This window comes from Malaclemys terrapin, chromosome 5 (assembly GCF_027887155.1).
Source record: "Malaclemys terrapin pileata isolate rMalTer1 chromosome 5, rMalTer1.hap1, whole genome shotgun sequence".
Taxonomy (NCBI): domain Eukaryota; kingdom Metazoa; phylum Chordata; order Testudines; family Emydidae; genus Malaclemys; species Malaclemys terrapin.
The window spans coordinates 63,483,305-63,499,324 of NC_071509.1; the positions used below are offsets into that span (position 1 = coordinate 63,483,305).

At 40.7% G+C, this 16,020-nt stretch overlaps 1 protein-coding gene across 2 annotated transcripts in view; it reads right to left on the bottom strand.

The window, feature by feature from the left end:
- WWC2 (WW and C2 domain containing 2) overlaps positions 1–16,020 on the bottom strand; it is a 159,085-nt gene that overhangs the window by 56,277 nt on the left and 86,788 nt on the right. The window contains exons 5-8 of one of the 2 annotated variants that reach the window (XM_054030334.1): positions 14,095–14,174; positions 5,338–5,467; positions 3,404–3,550; positions 1,209–1,282 (exon numbers count right to left, since the gene is read on the bottom strand). In XM_054030334.1, coding sequence (XP_053886309.1) covers positions 1,209–1,282; positions 3,404–3,550; positions 5,338–5,467; positions 14,095–14,174 — 431 coding nt within the window. The remainder of the gene's footprint in view (positions 1–1,208; positions 1,283–3,403; positions 3,551–5,337; positions 5,468–14,094; positions 14,175–16,020) is intronic. The other variant, XM_054030335.1, reaches the window with a different exon arrangement.

Sequence of the window (16,020 nt, forward strand, 5' to 3'; positions counted from 1 at the left end):
TTATTTACATTATGAACTAGAGCCAAAAAAACATACAACTTTTGATACTGAGGTAAGCTCCATAGCCCAGTCTCTTTACATCTTTGCAGACAGTACTGATTTACTGGCAAAACCAAGTTTTATGGTTTATATTGGACATGTGGTTGAGGTACAGTTTCCCAGTAAGATGACTAGCTGTTAGGTGCTTATATGGGGCACAATAAAGGTTGTTTGTGTAATCTCCTGCCTTTTACTCTTAAAAAAAGTTACGTTTTAATTTCTAGGCCTTCAAATGTCTCCTCTTCCATCCCTGACTGCCAATGTTATGTTCTCATTAAATTGATCTACTTACAACTTTAATAGTATCTTAGATCTCATTTTTGTCTGGGAATTTCCTTAGTTCTTTAAAAATTGAAACTTCAATGTGAAAAGCCTCTCTAGGCTTCTGTTTTCCTCTCATTATAGAGACAAAGCCTCTTCATTGGTGAGGTCATAGGCTTGGTTTCTGATAAAAGCTTGACTTCGACACACCTATTTTGTGAAGAAGTACCAGAAATAGTATCAACATAGCACAATTTGAACACTAGTTACAGGTGACCTATGCACATATTATGGCTAAATAGGCATAGTAAATCTCTTCCCAGTGCTACATAATATTTTCTGGTGGTCAAAGAGAATTATGTGCAATTGACAGCTTAGGACCACTCTGCCCTGCAAAACCTGGTTACACCGGTGTTGTGGCAGCCTTTAATCAAAATTTCATTACTTTTCTGAGCAGTCACTGCAGCATTTTCTTTGAAGGACATCCCATTGATCAGTCGTGGAGATTTTGATTTCCTTCCTCCCGGGGCAAAGCATTCAAAAGGATACAATTGGTTAATTTATCCAAGTTCCCAGGGGAAATGAGATAATTAAGCCAATCAAAGACTACACTGGAACTCGCACTCTGAGAAGAGACAACTCTGTAAAACCAAAAAGCCACTTGTGCCATAGTAAACTGAATTTGTGCTTTACAATAAGAACAAACCAGTACTCAAGTCTCTGACAGAAATAAGAAAAAGGAAAACAGCCTTGAAAAGAATAGATTGGCTGCAATTTGTCCAAAAATACCCTCCACTAGATGTCATGGCAAGCACAAGATTAGTTGTACTGCTACAGAATGCATTATATGCTGAAACATGTTCCAATTCACAATCTACTTAATTTAACAAAGCAACTAACCCTATTACCTTCTTTTTGCCTCTTCATATTGAAGACTTAGTCTGACTTTTTCAGCTAAATTTGATCTACTTTTCACTCCAATCTGTTGAGAAAAAATATCACCTTTATTATCATACAAGACACATCCATAACACAAAGCAAATGCATGTACTACAGAAATTACTTACTTAAAATGGAAATATGCCCAGTAGTAGCAATATTGTTTGCCAACTGTTTTCAGTACAAGGTCTAATTAATACACTACTCAAATTCATAATGTATAGTGATTTTTTCTTATGTTTGTTTTTGTTTTCAACTGTGAAATTGACATTAGGGCTACATTCAGATCTGGTGTAAGCAGCTGTGATTCCATTTAAATCCTACTTTGAACCACATTGATTTCATCAAAAGTTCTGACTTCAATAGAATTCAAAGTAGAATTTCAATGAAATAGCATTTGCTAAAGACACACCTAAGTTACGCCCTTAGGCCATGTCTATACTTACCGGGAATCCACCCTGCTGCGATCGATGCAGTGGGGTCGATTTAGTGGGTCTAGTGACCCACTAGAGTTCTCCAGTTGATTCCGGTACTCCACCGGAACGAGAAGATTAAGATAAGTCAATGGGAGAGCGTCTTCCATCGACGCAGCACAGTGTAGACACCGCAGTAAGTCGACCTAAGCTACATCAACTCCAGCTACATTATTCACGTAGCTCGAGTAGCGGAATTTAGGTCGATTTACCGCGGTAGTGTAGACAATGCCTATGTCTGGAAAACCTAATACAATCTTTTCTTTATACATTGTCTGGGTACACCACAAGGACAGGAGACTTGTTATGGGTTTTAATCAGGGCCGCAATTTTATTATATAGATGTCTGGGACTACCCAGGAGATAAAAAGTGTACAGTGCAGGCAAATCTATGTTTATTTAAATCAATTCTCCGGGGCTTTCACCAGCCCCCTTTGTTTCCATCCAGGTCCCCCAACTGACCCATGGCTTGGACCTTACCATCCACCAGCCTCGTGAGAGGGTTTCGGAGGGCTATGAGAACGGAGGGGGTTGGCTCCCTGCCGTGCCAGGTCACTGGAGTCCCCAAACCCCCTCACCCATTCTGTTCCTTTATCCAGGACCTCCTTTTATGTCCTTTACCAGGCCATTTATCTGGTCACTGGCTGCCCTCCCTATGGAGTACCTGCACTGAACATCCACCCAATATTACAAAATAAGTTGCGACATATGGCCTACCACCCTTTCTATTGACCAGAAAAGGTCCATCCTCACACCTGCTGTGAGGAAGGCGAAAAAAACACACTCCACCGAAGCCAATTCTGGTGGTGCGGGGAAAATTCCTTCCCAGCCCCCTTTAAAAGGGGCAACTAGCATAATGCCCACAGCAGGCCCTAACCCAGCCTGCCATTCGCCTCCACTAGGGGGTGGGTGTTGGCTTCCTTGCTGATTGGACATAGAGACTTGCTCCACCCAGGTTCCGTACCTTTATGCACATTCCTGGGGAGGGAGGGCGGGGGGGGGGTGAGTCACCACCGCAAAGCACCTTTTGCAGCAGTTTCTGACCTTCCTCCTACCCCAAAGCAGAGCTACCTTCTTTTGGTAAGCCCAGACAACTTGTGCCCCACCTTTAGTTGTGGTGCAGTCATTTAGCTCACTAAAATCAAGGAAAATGCCAATGTTTGATAAACATTTCTGAATGCAAATCCATGATAGGTGTCTGGGTTACTGACATACAGAAGATTTTAATGACAATCACTGAAAGGCTAATTCCACCAACTGGTTTTGAGCTGCTCAAAAATTAAATTATTAGGTACATTTTGAAATCCTGTTTTTGAAAGAGATCAGCTTTAAAAACTTAACTTCTACGTTACTTTGTTTTCACAATATGTTTTAAGATCAAACAGATCATACAAATAAATAGGAAATACTACCCAGTTATAGAACTGTTCATCTATATTATGTAGGAATTGTTTGATAAAATCAGATTACTATGTAAAGGCTTCATGGCAAATTATTTTTTATTTAATTTTAAATAAAAATTCAGATTAAATTTTTAAGGGGAAACTAAAAACTTACCTGGCACCGAGGTAGGTAATTTTCCCTTATACCTACTTACACACACAGCAATAAGAGTAAAGATTCCAATCCCATTAACAGCAGTATTCTGCCATCACTCTCCCTTTACCCTTGTCAAAATGAAAAGGACTTACATCGCCAGAAATGTCTGTCTGAGACCCTGCATCCAGAGTCTGTCTAGAGAGAGACAACTGAGAGTTTACAGAGCTGGACCTCAAATCTGGTTCAGATCTCCCAACGGTCTGGTCAACGTGAAATCGCCCTCTCAACTTTGCAAGGCTCTGAAATCAGAGAATGCTTTACTATTTTATCTTTGCATTTCAGGAACATTTCACCACTGCTACATTTCAATGTATAGTTTAAGCACTATAGTGTGAAGCTTATTTCCTCATTCAGCTCCAGATTAGACCTGGGGAGGTGTACAGTTGAGTGTCTCTCTTCCTTTTAAATGTCCACTCAGTCTGCGTTCAGACGAATGCCAGGACTGCACGAGCCTAGTACCACCAGCCACCGCAAATGTACCCAAAAGAAGAATCAGGGCCTTGACCTAGTGTCCTCTTTGTACCAGCCAGCACAGCTGGCCAGCTGCAGAGGGGAATGCATGGGAGACCGCTTAAGAAAGCTGTTTCTAAAAGGCACAACAGAGCTCTTCAGGAGCAGAAGGACCACAATGTAATCTGAAAAGGATCCCATACATCAATTTTATCTACCACACAGTCTCTCTGAGACATTTAATCAAAAATCCCAAAAGAATAAACATTCAGTTTTCATTTAGCACTAAGTTATCCAGCCATCCAAATAGCTCTATTGGTTTATTTCTACCCAGAAACACATCTCCATTATAGATGAAGTATGCGGTCTTTGGGGAAGACACTGTATCTTCCCCCGTGCTTGGAATACCCTGAGAACATTTTGGGAACTACTTCAATATAAATAATAAATGGTCTTTTCTGTTTTTATAGATGGAGAAACTGAGGCTTGGAGAGGGTGATTTGCTCAAGGTCACACAGCAAGCCAGTGGCAGAAACAAGAATAGAACAACGGTCTCTTGATTCCCAGTCCCAATCTATGAAACCAGGTTGCTTATATTTGCAAATTACTTTTCAGGCAACACCATGAGTTAAACAAATGTGTCCACCGAACTTCATGGCACAATACACTGTAAAGTTCAGTGATCAGCTGGACAGGATGAAATAAAGGAAAAAGAGCTCTGTTAACTTTCAATCATTTGTATTCCATATGCAGATGGAAAGTCAACCTTTCCATGTCCTAATATTTTATAAAGAATTGCTGATCCAAGCAAATAGTGTAACCATTTCAAAATAAAAAGGCAGAAAATACTAATTTAATCTTGGACCTTGCATTCACAACAGGTTTATTTTTAAAATATAAAATCAAATGAATATATGACACATAAATGCACAAGATAAAAAGATAATAAATAAAATGCCTAAGACAAGTAGACTTCTCAGACAAAGTGAAGGGTACATTATTGGCTCTTTATGTAATGACAAGAAAGACGCTTTTGTTGTTGTTGTTAAGTGGGTCAACTAACTGACTATTTAGCTAGTTATGCCAAAACCTGTTTTCAGGAATGGGTACAGTGGCGGTTAGACTCAGGGTGAAATCCTTGCTCCACTGAAATCAATAGCAAGACTTCCATTGACTTTAATGTGGCCAGGATTTCACGCAGGGTTCTTAAGTACAGGAGGGAAAATATTTAACATGCATTCTCAATCTCTCTCGGCGCTATGGTTTGTATTGTTGATGTTTGGCTCTTTTAAAGCTATGACCACAGGAACTTCTGGTCAAAGCCGGGATATTTATGTTCCCGTCCTGACTCTGACAGCAACTTGCTATGAGACCCTGGGCAAATCATGTAATCTTTAAATGCCTTGGTTTCTTCATCTGTAAATTGGTATATTTCGTGCTGAAAAATTCTTGAGTTCCTCTGATTACAGACATTGTACAAGTGAAGAGTAGTTTACCACACTAAATCAGGTTAGAATTTAAAAAAAAAAAAAAATTTGACATCAACCCCTCAAGATAACAATCGATCAATAAATACCTGTATTAAATCTTGTTTTTCTCTTTCTCCTGAGCTTATGGCCTTTCTGATAGACTTCAGCTCGCTCAGAATGGCTTTGGCTTCACTCAGTTCATACCCACTCTGACCGCCAGACATTTTTTGATCAATTCTGTAAAAAGACAGATTGGGAATGCTTGACATAGAAAAGAAAACGAAGATCCTTGCTGGTCCATTTCAGGAACAGTTCATTTTTAGAGAATTGGGTATTAGAGAGACAGCTTCCTTTTTAAAATAACTACTTACCTTAACAGACAAAGTTTTCATTAAAATGTTTATCATTTGAGCCTTGGTTTATGCACTGAAAAAAAATCTAGCCATCCCACATCCAGTTACAAGCTCGAGAGTTATGTGTACGTACATTAGATAAATTTGGGAAAAAATGCCCAGCGGCACCACCACCAATTCAGCAATATCACTGGAATCCTCAGTGCAGACAAGACTCCAGCAGCAAGGATAATGACTCACCAGCAAAGATCAGAAGCTGTTGAAGCCTTCTCTAAAAGTAGGACTCCTGCAAATACTAACATGAATACAGCTGAACTGGTGGAAGCACTGGTGGAAATTTTTTTTCCCCCTAAATTCTGCTAATGTTGACACAGCCTTTGGGTGCAACATAAATAAAATACTAACTCCTGAATATTTAATTGTGTGGAGGGAGGAGAAGGAATGTATGGATTCTTGCTGCTGTTAATGATCACGGTAAAGTCTGAATTTTTTTTCTTACTTTACACTCCCCCGCATATCCAGATCCATGCTGTGGCACTTTGACAGGTAAGCAGAAAACACCACCACCAAGCTTGGCTCAGCGTCCCTCGATCCATCCTATTCTTAGGCATTCAATGGTTAAGAACAGCAGTTCTGTTCACACAGACAGACAATCTCCAGGCTCTCTTTTACCCACAGAATCTCTGGAGAATTAATATCATATGCCAGACAGTAGGTAATTTACAGAGCAAACAATTCTTGGAATATCAATGATTAAAAAAAGGGTTTTGTTTTTTTTAAGCTGTTTACTCTGTACAACATAAAGACAAAAGGTATTTCATTTTATCTTGCCATGTTTACTTCAACAAGTGCCATTTATAAACACATTTCTCCTATCCGGTACTATTTTACTGAATATTTCATAGCATTGTGCAAACTATTACAGTTGTGCCTCGCAGAATTTAAACAAAAACAGGCATCTTCACAAAGGTTATCATCTAGTAGAGAATGCATTTTTATGCAATTGATTTTCTGCTTCTATCATCGTCCATCATCTTCATTTGAAGATGTTAATCTTGTGAGTGAGGAATGCATAAACACGTCCAGGATCAGAAGTCATCTTGAGCATCCAGTGCATGCACAGTAACTTACAAGAATACTTATATTAGAGAACTATATTTTTCCCTCTGACTTGGACATTAAGATCCAGTTTTCAAAAGTAGGTGCTAGAATTGCAGCCATAATTTTTCATGTCAAGATTTTGTGCAAGGAACTGCATTTGTACAAGTTAAAAATTACTTAGACAAGTTAGATGTCTTCAAGTTGCCAGGGCCTAATGAAATGCATTCTAGAATACTCAAGGAGCTGACTGAGGAGATATCTGAGCCATTAGCGATTATCTTTGAAAAGTCATGGAAGACAGGAGACATTCCAGAAGACTGGAAAAGGGAAAATATAGTGCCAACCTATAAAAAGGGAAATAAGGACAACCCAGAGAATTACAGACCAGTCAGCTTAACTTCTGTACCCGGAAAGATAATGGAGCAAATAATAAAGTGATCAATTTGCAAACACCTAGAAGATAATAAGGTGATAAGTAACAATCAGCATGGATTTGTCAAGAACAAATCCTGTCAAAGCAACCTGATAGCTTTCTTTGACAGAGTAACAAGCCTTGTGCATGGGGGGAAGCAGTAGACAGGCACATCTTGACTTTAGTAAAGCTTTTGATACTGTCTTGCATTACCTTCTCATACACAAACTAGGCAAAAGCAACCTAGAAGGAGCTACTATAAAGTGGGTGCATAACTGGTTGGAAAACCATTCTCAGAGAGTAGTTATCAGTGGTTCACAGTCATGCTGGAAGGGCATAATGAGCAGGGTCCTACAGGGATCAGTTCTTGATCGGGTTCTGTTAAATATTTTCATCAATAATTTAGCTAATGGCATAGAGAGTACCCTTATAAAGTTTGTGGATGATACCAATCTGGGAGGGTTTGCAAGTGCTTTGGCGGATAGCATTATAATTCAAAATGATCTGGACAAATGCAAACAACTCCTCTTAGGAAGGAACAATCAGTTGCACACATACAAAATGGGAAATGACTGCACAGGAACGAGTACTGTGGAAAGGGATCTGGGGGTCATAGTGGACCACAAGCTAAATATGAGTCAACAGTGTAACACTATTGCAAAAAAAGCAAACATCCTTCTGGGATATATTAGCAGGAGTGTTGTAAGCCACACATGAGAAGTAATTCTTCCGCTTTACTCCGTGCTGATTAGGCCTCAACTGGAGTATTGTGTCCAGTTCTGGGCACTACATTGCAGGAAAGATTGTGGACAAATTGGAGAAAGTCCAGAGAAGAGCAACAAAAATGATTTAAAGGTCTAGAAAACATGACCTATAAGGGAAGATTGAAAAAATTGCATTTGTTTAGTCTGGAAAAGAGAAGACAGAGGGGACATAACAGTTTTCAAGTACATAAAATGTTGTTACAAGGAGGAGGGAAAAAAATTGTTCTTAACCTCCGAGGATGGGACAAGAAGCAATGGGCTTATGTTGCAGCAAGGGAGATTTTGGTTGGACATTAGGAAAAACTTCCTAACTGTGAGGGTGGTTAAGCACTGGAATAAATTGCCTATGGAGGTTGTGGAATCTCCATCATTGGGGATTTTTAAGAGCAGGTTAGACAAACACCTGTTAGGGATGGTCTAGATAATACTTAGTCCTGCCATGAGAGAAGGGACTGGATTAGATGACCTCTTGAGGTCCCTTCCAGTCCTATGATTCTAAGCAAATCGGCTATTTGTGTGCAGAAATGCAGTCTGCGCACATAAATTTAAGTTTTTGTCCCCCATGTGCAAAAGTTTGGTAATGAAACCCAAAACCAGTGCCAACCATTATAAATGCTGGAATAAGGTAGACCACGTTTTCTGAAAGGATTTCCAAAGCCAAATATTCAGTTTTACCTGCAAAAAGGTAAGTGCTGCTCAAATTGTTTAATTGACAACTGTATGCATAACTCATTCTGCATAGAAACTTGGATGTATCTTTTTGAAAATTCTGTTCCGTAGCTGTAAACAAATGATGAATGCCCACAGCAAATCAAAGATGACATTTACCTTTTGACTCATTTTTATTGCACAGCAGAAAAATGTTTTTTTTTGTCCAGAGCACTTTCACCATAAAACAAAGGCAGTTATCACATCTGGAAATTACAATGGGTGCACATTAGAGAAGTGGAAATATATGTTTGTTTTGGCCCAATCTAGTTATTAGCCCACATGATCCAAATACAGTGCCACAGCTGAGACCATACCCCTTTACATAAATTATGGAAGAATAGGGGCTTTAAAAATAAAGATAAGAGATTGTAAAACATTTCCACTCAGCACTAGTTTTATACAGACAAAATATCCTGGGTTTCAATTTACATCAGAAACTCTTATGAGCAGGGGCACATTTACTGCCAGTTGTCACTTGATTTTTCATAAATTACCTCATTTCTAAGGTCAAATAGCTATAGGACATGCCTGTGGTCTAGAGCCATGAATGAGCGGTCAGGTAATAAGCTGCATGCTGCTTAACAGAATGATGTGCCACATTCAAACTGCAACTTCTTTATTCTGTATGTAATTAAGATGGACATGAAGGGTCTCTGACACATAAAATATTCTGTCTTCCTGTTTTAAATTAATGGGATTAGTGCTGTTCAGAAGTGACTGCCTGAATTTCTACAACAAATGTCCATTGTTTTCCTGTGGTATGCTGTTGACAGTTTCTCAAACATGCTTTGGATTCCTATCAAAATTACTTGCAAGCAAGCTGCTTTAAAACAATACTTCATTGTTGCATTAATATAGTAAAGCCAGCGTGCTTGGCTAACCTTTAATCCAGGGACAGTGGCATGAGTTTTTATTACTTTAAGCTTCAGAACTGTTTTTTTTTTTTTTTAAAGTGTGCCTCCAGGGAAGTTTAAATTATAGTTAAATAAATCCAGGCAATTATCTTTTTTTTCCCCTTTCCCTCCTTTCATCGTATTATAGATTTAAATAATGCATATCTCATTTTTATCCACAATTAAAGAGTTCAAGGGGCTGATATTATAAGCTGCTGCATGCCTTCCACTCCCATTTTTGACTTTGGTCTCTATATGCCAACACAAAGGAAAATAATTTAGTTTCTCTTTAAAGCTACATCCCCATCCCTAGTTCTTATCGCACTATGACTGAAGGTGTTGCAGCAACAGTTGTGTTCACTTTTTTTTTTTTGCTATCAGTTTCCTGAACCAGGAATTTCTTCCATCTCAGAGAATCAGGTTGTGTAAAAGTGTTCTATTAAACTACACAGGAAGTAGTTTATAGTATGTTTTAGTTAGTACAAGTTGAGACACCTTTGGAGAAAGGCTATCCTTGTGGCTTAGGCACTGCACAGGGGAGCAGAGAGATCTGGGTTCAAGTCTCAGCTCTGCCAGTTTGTGTGTGAACTTGAACAAGTCACTCTCTGTGTGCCTCAGTTCACTATCCGTAAAAGAGGGATAATAATTGTCTTCTCCAGTGCCTTTGTAAGTTCTTCATGACAAAGATTATCTATTATTATGTGACCATACTGTACTCAGAGCCATAGCATCCTGGTTCAGTCGGGACCATTAAGTGTTACCATAATACAAATAATGGTATTAATAAAATGCTGTTCAGACTAGTCAGGAAAAACATGTTTGTTAGCAAGGTGACAACTACAGTATGTACCGGGTCACAACATGCTGTCAGTTTCTTTAGCAATAGGTCTGAGCAATGCTTAGTCACTTGGGGCCTGACCTGCAGGAGTGAAGCACAGCCGCCAGTGTTCAGAGCCTCTGAAAACCAGGCTGTTAGAGCCCAACTACAGAGGCTGAGCACCCTCAGCTCCCATGGAATTAAATCAACTCCTTGCAGTATGAGACCTTTAGAGCCCATCAGGCAGCTCAGAAGTTGCACTATTTTATTTACTGATGCAATCTATGGCTGAGGCCATGCTAACCTACACATTAACATGTTTTCCAATTACTGCTATACATTTCCATGACTAATACATACATGGATTGTTTTCCTATGTATGGTACTAGCCTAACCATGCCACAGTCTTCTCCTAGGTAGTTTATAGAGCTGTTTTAGAGCATGGTTATATAACTCCCTTCTCTTAATTTTTTTCTTATTGTCTGGTGTTCCGCCAAAAACCTTAGCAGCTGTAATTACAGCTGCTGTTTCTGCCCGCTCTGAGTTGATACCGAAACATTCCCAGACAAGGTGGCAGTATAGAGCCTTGAGTGACTGCAAACAAGTAGCTGTAATTTAGCACACTAGAGGGAGTGCAGGAAGTTAATCTGCTCAGTAGCTGTGTTGAAGCTGGCATGAAAGGCTTTGTTCATAGGAGCAGGCTTTCTTACATGTACATACACCTTTAGCTAGAAGCTGGAAACTCCTAACCAAGCAGTAGTGATTTCCAACAGGGGTAAAATTGGCACACATTTTGAACACCAGTCAGATCCAGACAAGTACTGCAGGGAGAAGATAGAGCTGCTAGGGCAGGGACGGGCAAACTTTTTGGCCCGAGGGCCACATCTGGGAATAGAAATTGTATGGTGGGCCATGAATACTCAAAAAATTGGGGTTGGGGTGCGGGACGGGGTGAGGGCTCTAGTTGGGGTGTGTGGGATCCGGGGTGGAGCCAGCGATGACAAGTTCAGAGTGTGGGAGGGGGCTCCGGGCTGGAGTGAGGAATAGGAGGAGGGTGAGGGCTCAGGCTGGGGGTGCAGGCTCTGGGGTGGGGCTGAGGAGTTTGGGGTGTAGGAGGGTGCTCTGGGCTGGGACAGAGGGGTTTGGAGAGCGGGAGGGGGATCAGGACTGTGGCAGAGGTTTGGGGCGTGCGGGGGTGCAGGCTGGGGATGAGAGGTTTGGGGTGCAGGAAGGTGCTCCAGGCGGAAATCAAGGGGTTTGGAGGGTGGGACAGGGATCAGGGCTGGGGCAGGGGGCGGGCTAAGGGGTGCAGGCTCTGGGTGGCGCTTACCTCAAGCAGCTCCCAGAAGCAGCGGTATGTCCCTTCTCCGCCTCCTACGTGGAGGTGCGCCCAGGCGGCTCTGCGCACTGTCCCATCTACAGGCACCGCCCCACAGCTCCCATTGGCCGTGGTTCTCGGGGGCAACATGCAAAGCAGAGCCCCATGACTGCCCTTACGCGTAGAAGCCGGAAGGGGGCCGAGATGTGTGGAGCGGCCCCTGACCCTACTCCCCTGCTGGAGCAGGGTAAGCCCCAGACCCTGCTCCCCAGTGGGAGCTCGAGGGCAGGATTAAAATGGCTAGCAGGCCAGATCTGGCCCGCGGGCCATCGTTTGCCCACCCCTGTGCCAGGCTGAGTCTGCGGATTGGATCTCAATACAGTTTTTTGTAAATTTACAGAAGTCAGTGGAATTGAGGCTGGGAAAACACCACAAAGGAGGAATCATAGACTGGAGGTCTAATGTCTCTGAAGTGTATTACATTATTGAATCAAAGACACCATGTGTATCTAACAGCTACACTAATAGTCAGTTTTTCTTATTTGAAATTGTGTACATGCTCAGTATTGTGAACGCTGAAACAACTGATTATGTGGTGCAACTGGATGTTTTATCTTGTTGTCAATATAATACCCAGGATGAGCCCACATGAAAGCAGAAGTCCCAATCCTTGTATTTATTTTATAAAGGAATAAACATATATATTTTAGGGTTTAGACCCAGTGTAACATTCTTCACTTTAAAGGAAAATAACAAATCACTAGTTAGTGAGGTTAGTCTAGCTAGGGTGAGTTGTAACGGCTGTGTTGTAATGGTTTATTTTAGGAATGCTATTCAGTAAAAAGAAATTTGAAATTGCTAATTGTGTGCATCTGCCTAACTAAGTAAGTAAGTGTGTTATGGCTAAAACTCGTACTGGATTCCCAAGAAGTGAAACTGAATCCTCTTACAATTTCCACTTTTAGTATTTAGAAGGTTCCTATACAAAAAAAAAAAATCCAGCTGTCATCTTTCACAAAGATATGAATTCATAGTCTGTGCAAATACTCTAAATCAGAGGGAGGAGTTCTGTAGCACAGAATCGATAAATAAATTGACTTACCTGCCCCTCTATGCAGGTTTCAGTTATAAAAAGGTTCCGCAGTAAAAAACTATCTACACTTTCACACTGGTCAGGATAGGGGCCACCATGAGTTGGTTGCCATTCCCAGGAAGTACCTTTCTGCTGCAGAACTAGCCTGGCTGATGTTCGGATACTGAAGGGTTCGTCTATACTACCAAATTAAGTCGACTTCAGTCGACGTACAGCCACTGCAATAATTACAGCAGAAGTTCATGTCCACACTTGCTCCTTCTGCCAGTGGTGCGCATCCTCACCAGGAGCGCTTCCACTGACTGAAGTGAGGCATTGTGGGACAGACAGCTGGAGCCCAGAAGCCCTCTGGCTGACAGCCTCAGCTGTAGGCATGGGGCTCACAGCAGTTCCCCTTCGCCCCAGCCGTTGGCAGGTACTGGCTCACAGCTGGGACACCCCAAACCGACAGCCCGAGCTGTCAGCTGGGTGCCGGGTTCATATCTGTGAGCCTGAGCGGGCTGCAATTTCACAGCAAGAAGCCTACCAGCAGTGAAATTGACATTTTTGTCTGTTTTCTGGCTACTATTATTTCACATTTAGACTCCCGCAGGGGCCTCACAGCTGGAGGTCCCCCAGCTTCCCAGCCCTGCAATCCCTCACTGGGAGGCGGCAGCAGGAGTTTGAGCCCACACTCCCCTGACAGCCTGGACTGCCAGTGCCCGATATAACAGCCGATATAAGTAACGCCATGTCTACAGGGACATTGTGTCACCCTAACTACAGCTGCCCCTCTCGTGGATGTGGAGTTATGTCAGTGCAGCGGGCTGCTTACTTCAGTGGAAGCAACATTGTAGTGTAGACACTGACATATATCTAAGCTGCCTTACATCGACCTAACTCTGTAGTGTAGATAAAGCCTGAGAAGATGTATGATGCAGGGCTCGAGAGTGATCCATTTAAAAAGGCAAGATCTCCCTTAACTCTCAAAACTGCAACTCATTTTGAGCTGTTCTCTGCTGTGCACTGTTCAGACCTCCTTATGGTAGCAGACCTCTCTCTTCATGCCAGCTGAGGGGGCAGGCAGGATCTAATCTCCCTTCTTACGGGACTTACGACAAAGCTTCCTTCCTGCTCTTTTCCAACACACTTTTGTGTAATGGGCAAGTTACATGTGAGATGAAACTCGTTTTACTGCTTTTTTTACTCCCAAAGCAGGTTTGTGGTTTCTATCGATTCTCTGGAGCCTAATAAAAAAGCTTTAGCCCTTTGGAAACAGTTCATTTTTGGTGGATTCTTTCCAGCCATTTTCTTATTCTTAGTCTTTTCACTGCAACTCTGTACAATCATAATTGTATTTGGTTTAGTCCTAACTAGTAGATTGAATTATTTAAGTCAATTTCAACTATTTTCTTATACTTACTGTTGCAGTGTTTCAAAGCCCTGTTCTTTATAGAGCAGTTCTTGCTTCATATGAAAGAGTTCCCTCTTCAACTTCTTAACCTTTTGTGTGAAATCAAAGCAAGAATTAGAAAATTCCTCTTGTTAAATAGTGTAACCCATGGTTTCCAACAATTAATGCAGTCTCTACATTAGATAAGCAAAAAAGGTAAATTGCTATGTGTGATGCTTTTTAGCATTTATCAAAAACAAAGGCATTCTGTTATCCTCTTGATGTCTGTGTGCAATTTACCTCTGTGTTAAACGGACATCAGATTAAAAACACATTTTCTTATTAGCATTGACACTGACATAAACCTGAGAGAATTTTAAAATGTAATTTACTTTTCGCTAGTTAAGCATGCATGATAACTATCTTAGAAGACAGTCAGATTTTTTTTTTAGTTTTCTATTATAATATTTTCACTTGATCATTCCAAGAAGCTCTCAGTTGGCTATAGTTCAAAAGAGTCAGAAGAGAAAGTGTTCCTATTCTCCTCATGAATTGTTCCTTTTTATAAAACTAGGATGTTGGCTTGTCTGTTTAGCTTGTTTGTTTACTTTTTGCATTTCAGTCAGCCTGGAAACAAGAATAGAATAGTCAATTTCACTTTTGTTTCTACACAAATCAGTTTCTAGATTCTCAAACAATCACAAGGCTGGTCTGTTTTGGCTACAAACGCATACACACCAACTATCTTTATTTAGGAGGAACATTTGAGGCAAACATTTTTCCTGCTCTGACCAAAAAAAAAAAAAAAATCTCAGTCCCACGGGGATTAAAAGAGTATTCCTATTTTTTCACCCTAATGTTGCTATTTCAAATGTTGACAGATTGGGCTGCGCCATCCAAAAATGGCTGTCAGTAAAAACAAAAAGCTCTGTTGGAATTGTTTTTAAATGTCATGTAAAAACTTTCCAAATAAACTAAACCAAACTGTGGAGGCCAGATATGGGACGGTGTCCCTTTAATGTAAGTAATAATTACTTAATACATCCCAGATGTCATTGTGGCAGAAACACCCACATGAAATTGTGGAGTCTTGTGATAACTTGCACTTATGACGCCTCTGACAGCCATACTTGCACTCTGCACACTAGCCAATCTGCCCTGGGACTAGTTTTAACTTTTTAAACAATTATTATTTGAAAATGAAAACCCTACCAAATATTTCCTACCTTCCCCTGCCACGCTGGACTTTAAGCTTCAAAATTACATTGGCCAGAAGTCCAGGATATACAATATTCAGTCTTGCACCAGTGACCAGTTTAAGGTCCAATATACAAATCACAAGGGCTAGAAATTAGTGCTGTCTCATTTGGAAAATGGAGACTCTCCCCTTTCGGGTGAAACACACAGCACTTGCTCCCAGTCCTGGAAGGTCATGAGATAGAGGATATTTAAAATTACAACATTATTTTGTATTTATGTAGTTATTTATGTAACTTTAAAGCTTTCAAAAACTGTATTCAATAACGTTTCTCTTCTTCTATGGACCGCATAGTTGACTCATAAGTGATATACAAAAAAATAACCCATTACATTTTTTGCTGCTCAAACATCATTAATTTTCTTTTCTGTGAAGTGTAGCAAATAGGGTCTGATTCAAAACTCACGAAAGTCAATTCTTTCCATTTATTTCAATGGGCTTGTATCAGGGCAAATAGAATACAGATGGTTTCATATTAAGGTTTTATGGCACTCATTAAGTTAGAATGACCTCTATAAGACAATCATGGCTTTAGCACTCTTAAGTGGCACACACATCCTAAACTAATGCAGATATAGTCTTTCTATTCCACCATTGTCTATTCTTTATATATAGCACCACAAGCAGAGTTGCTGCTTTACAAGGAAAATGAAAAAGACAAGGCCCTTACTCCAAGGAGTTTACAATGTGAGGTTAGA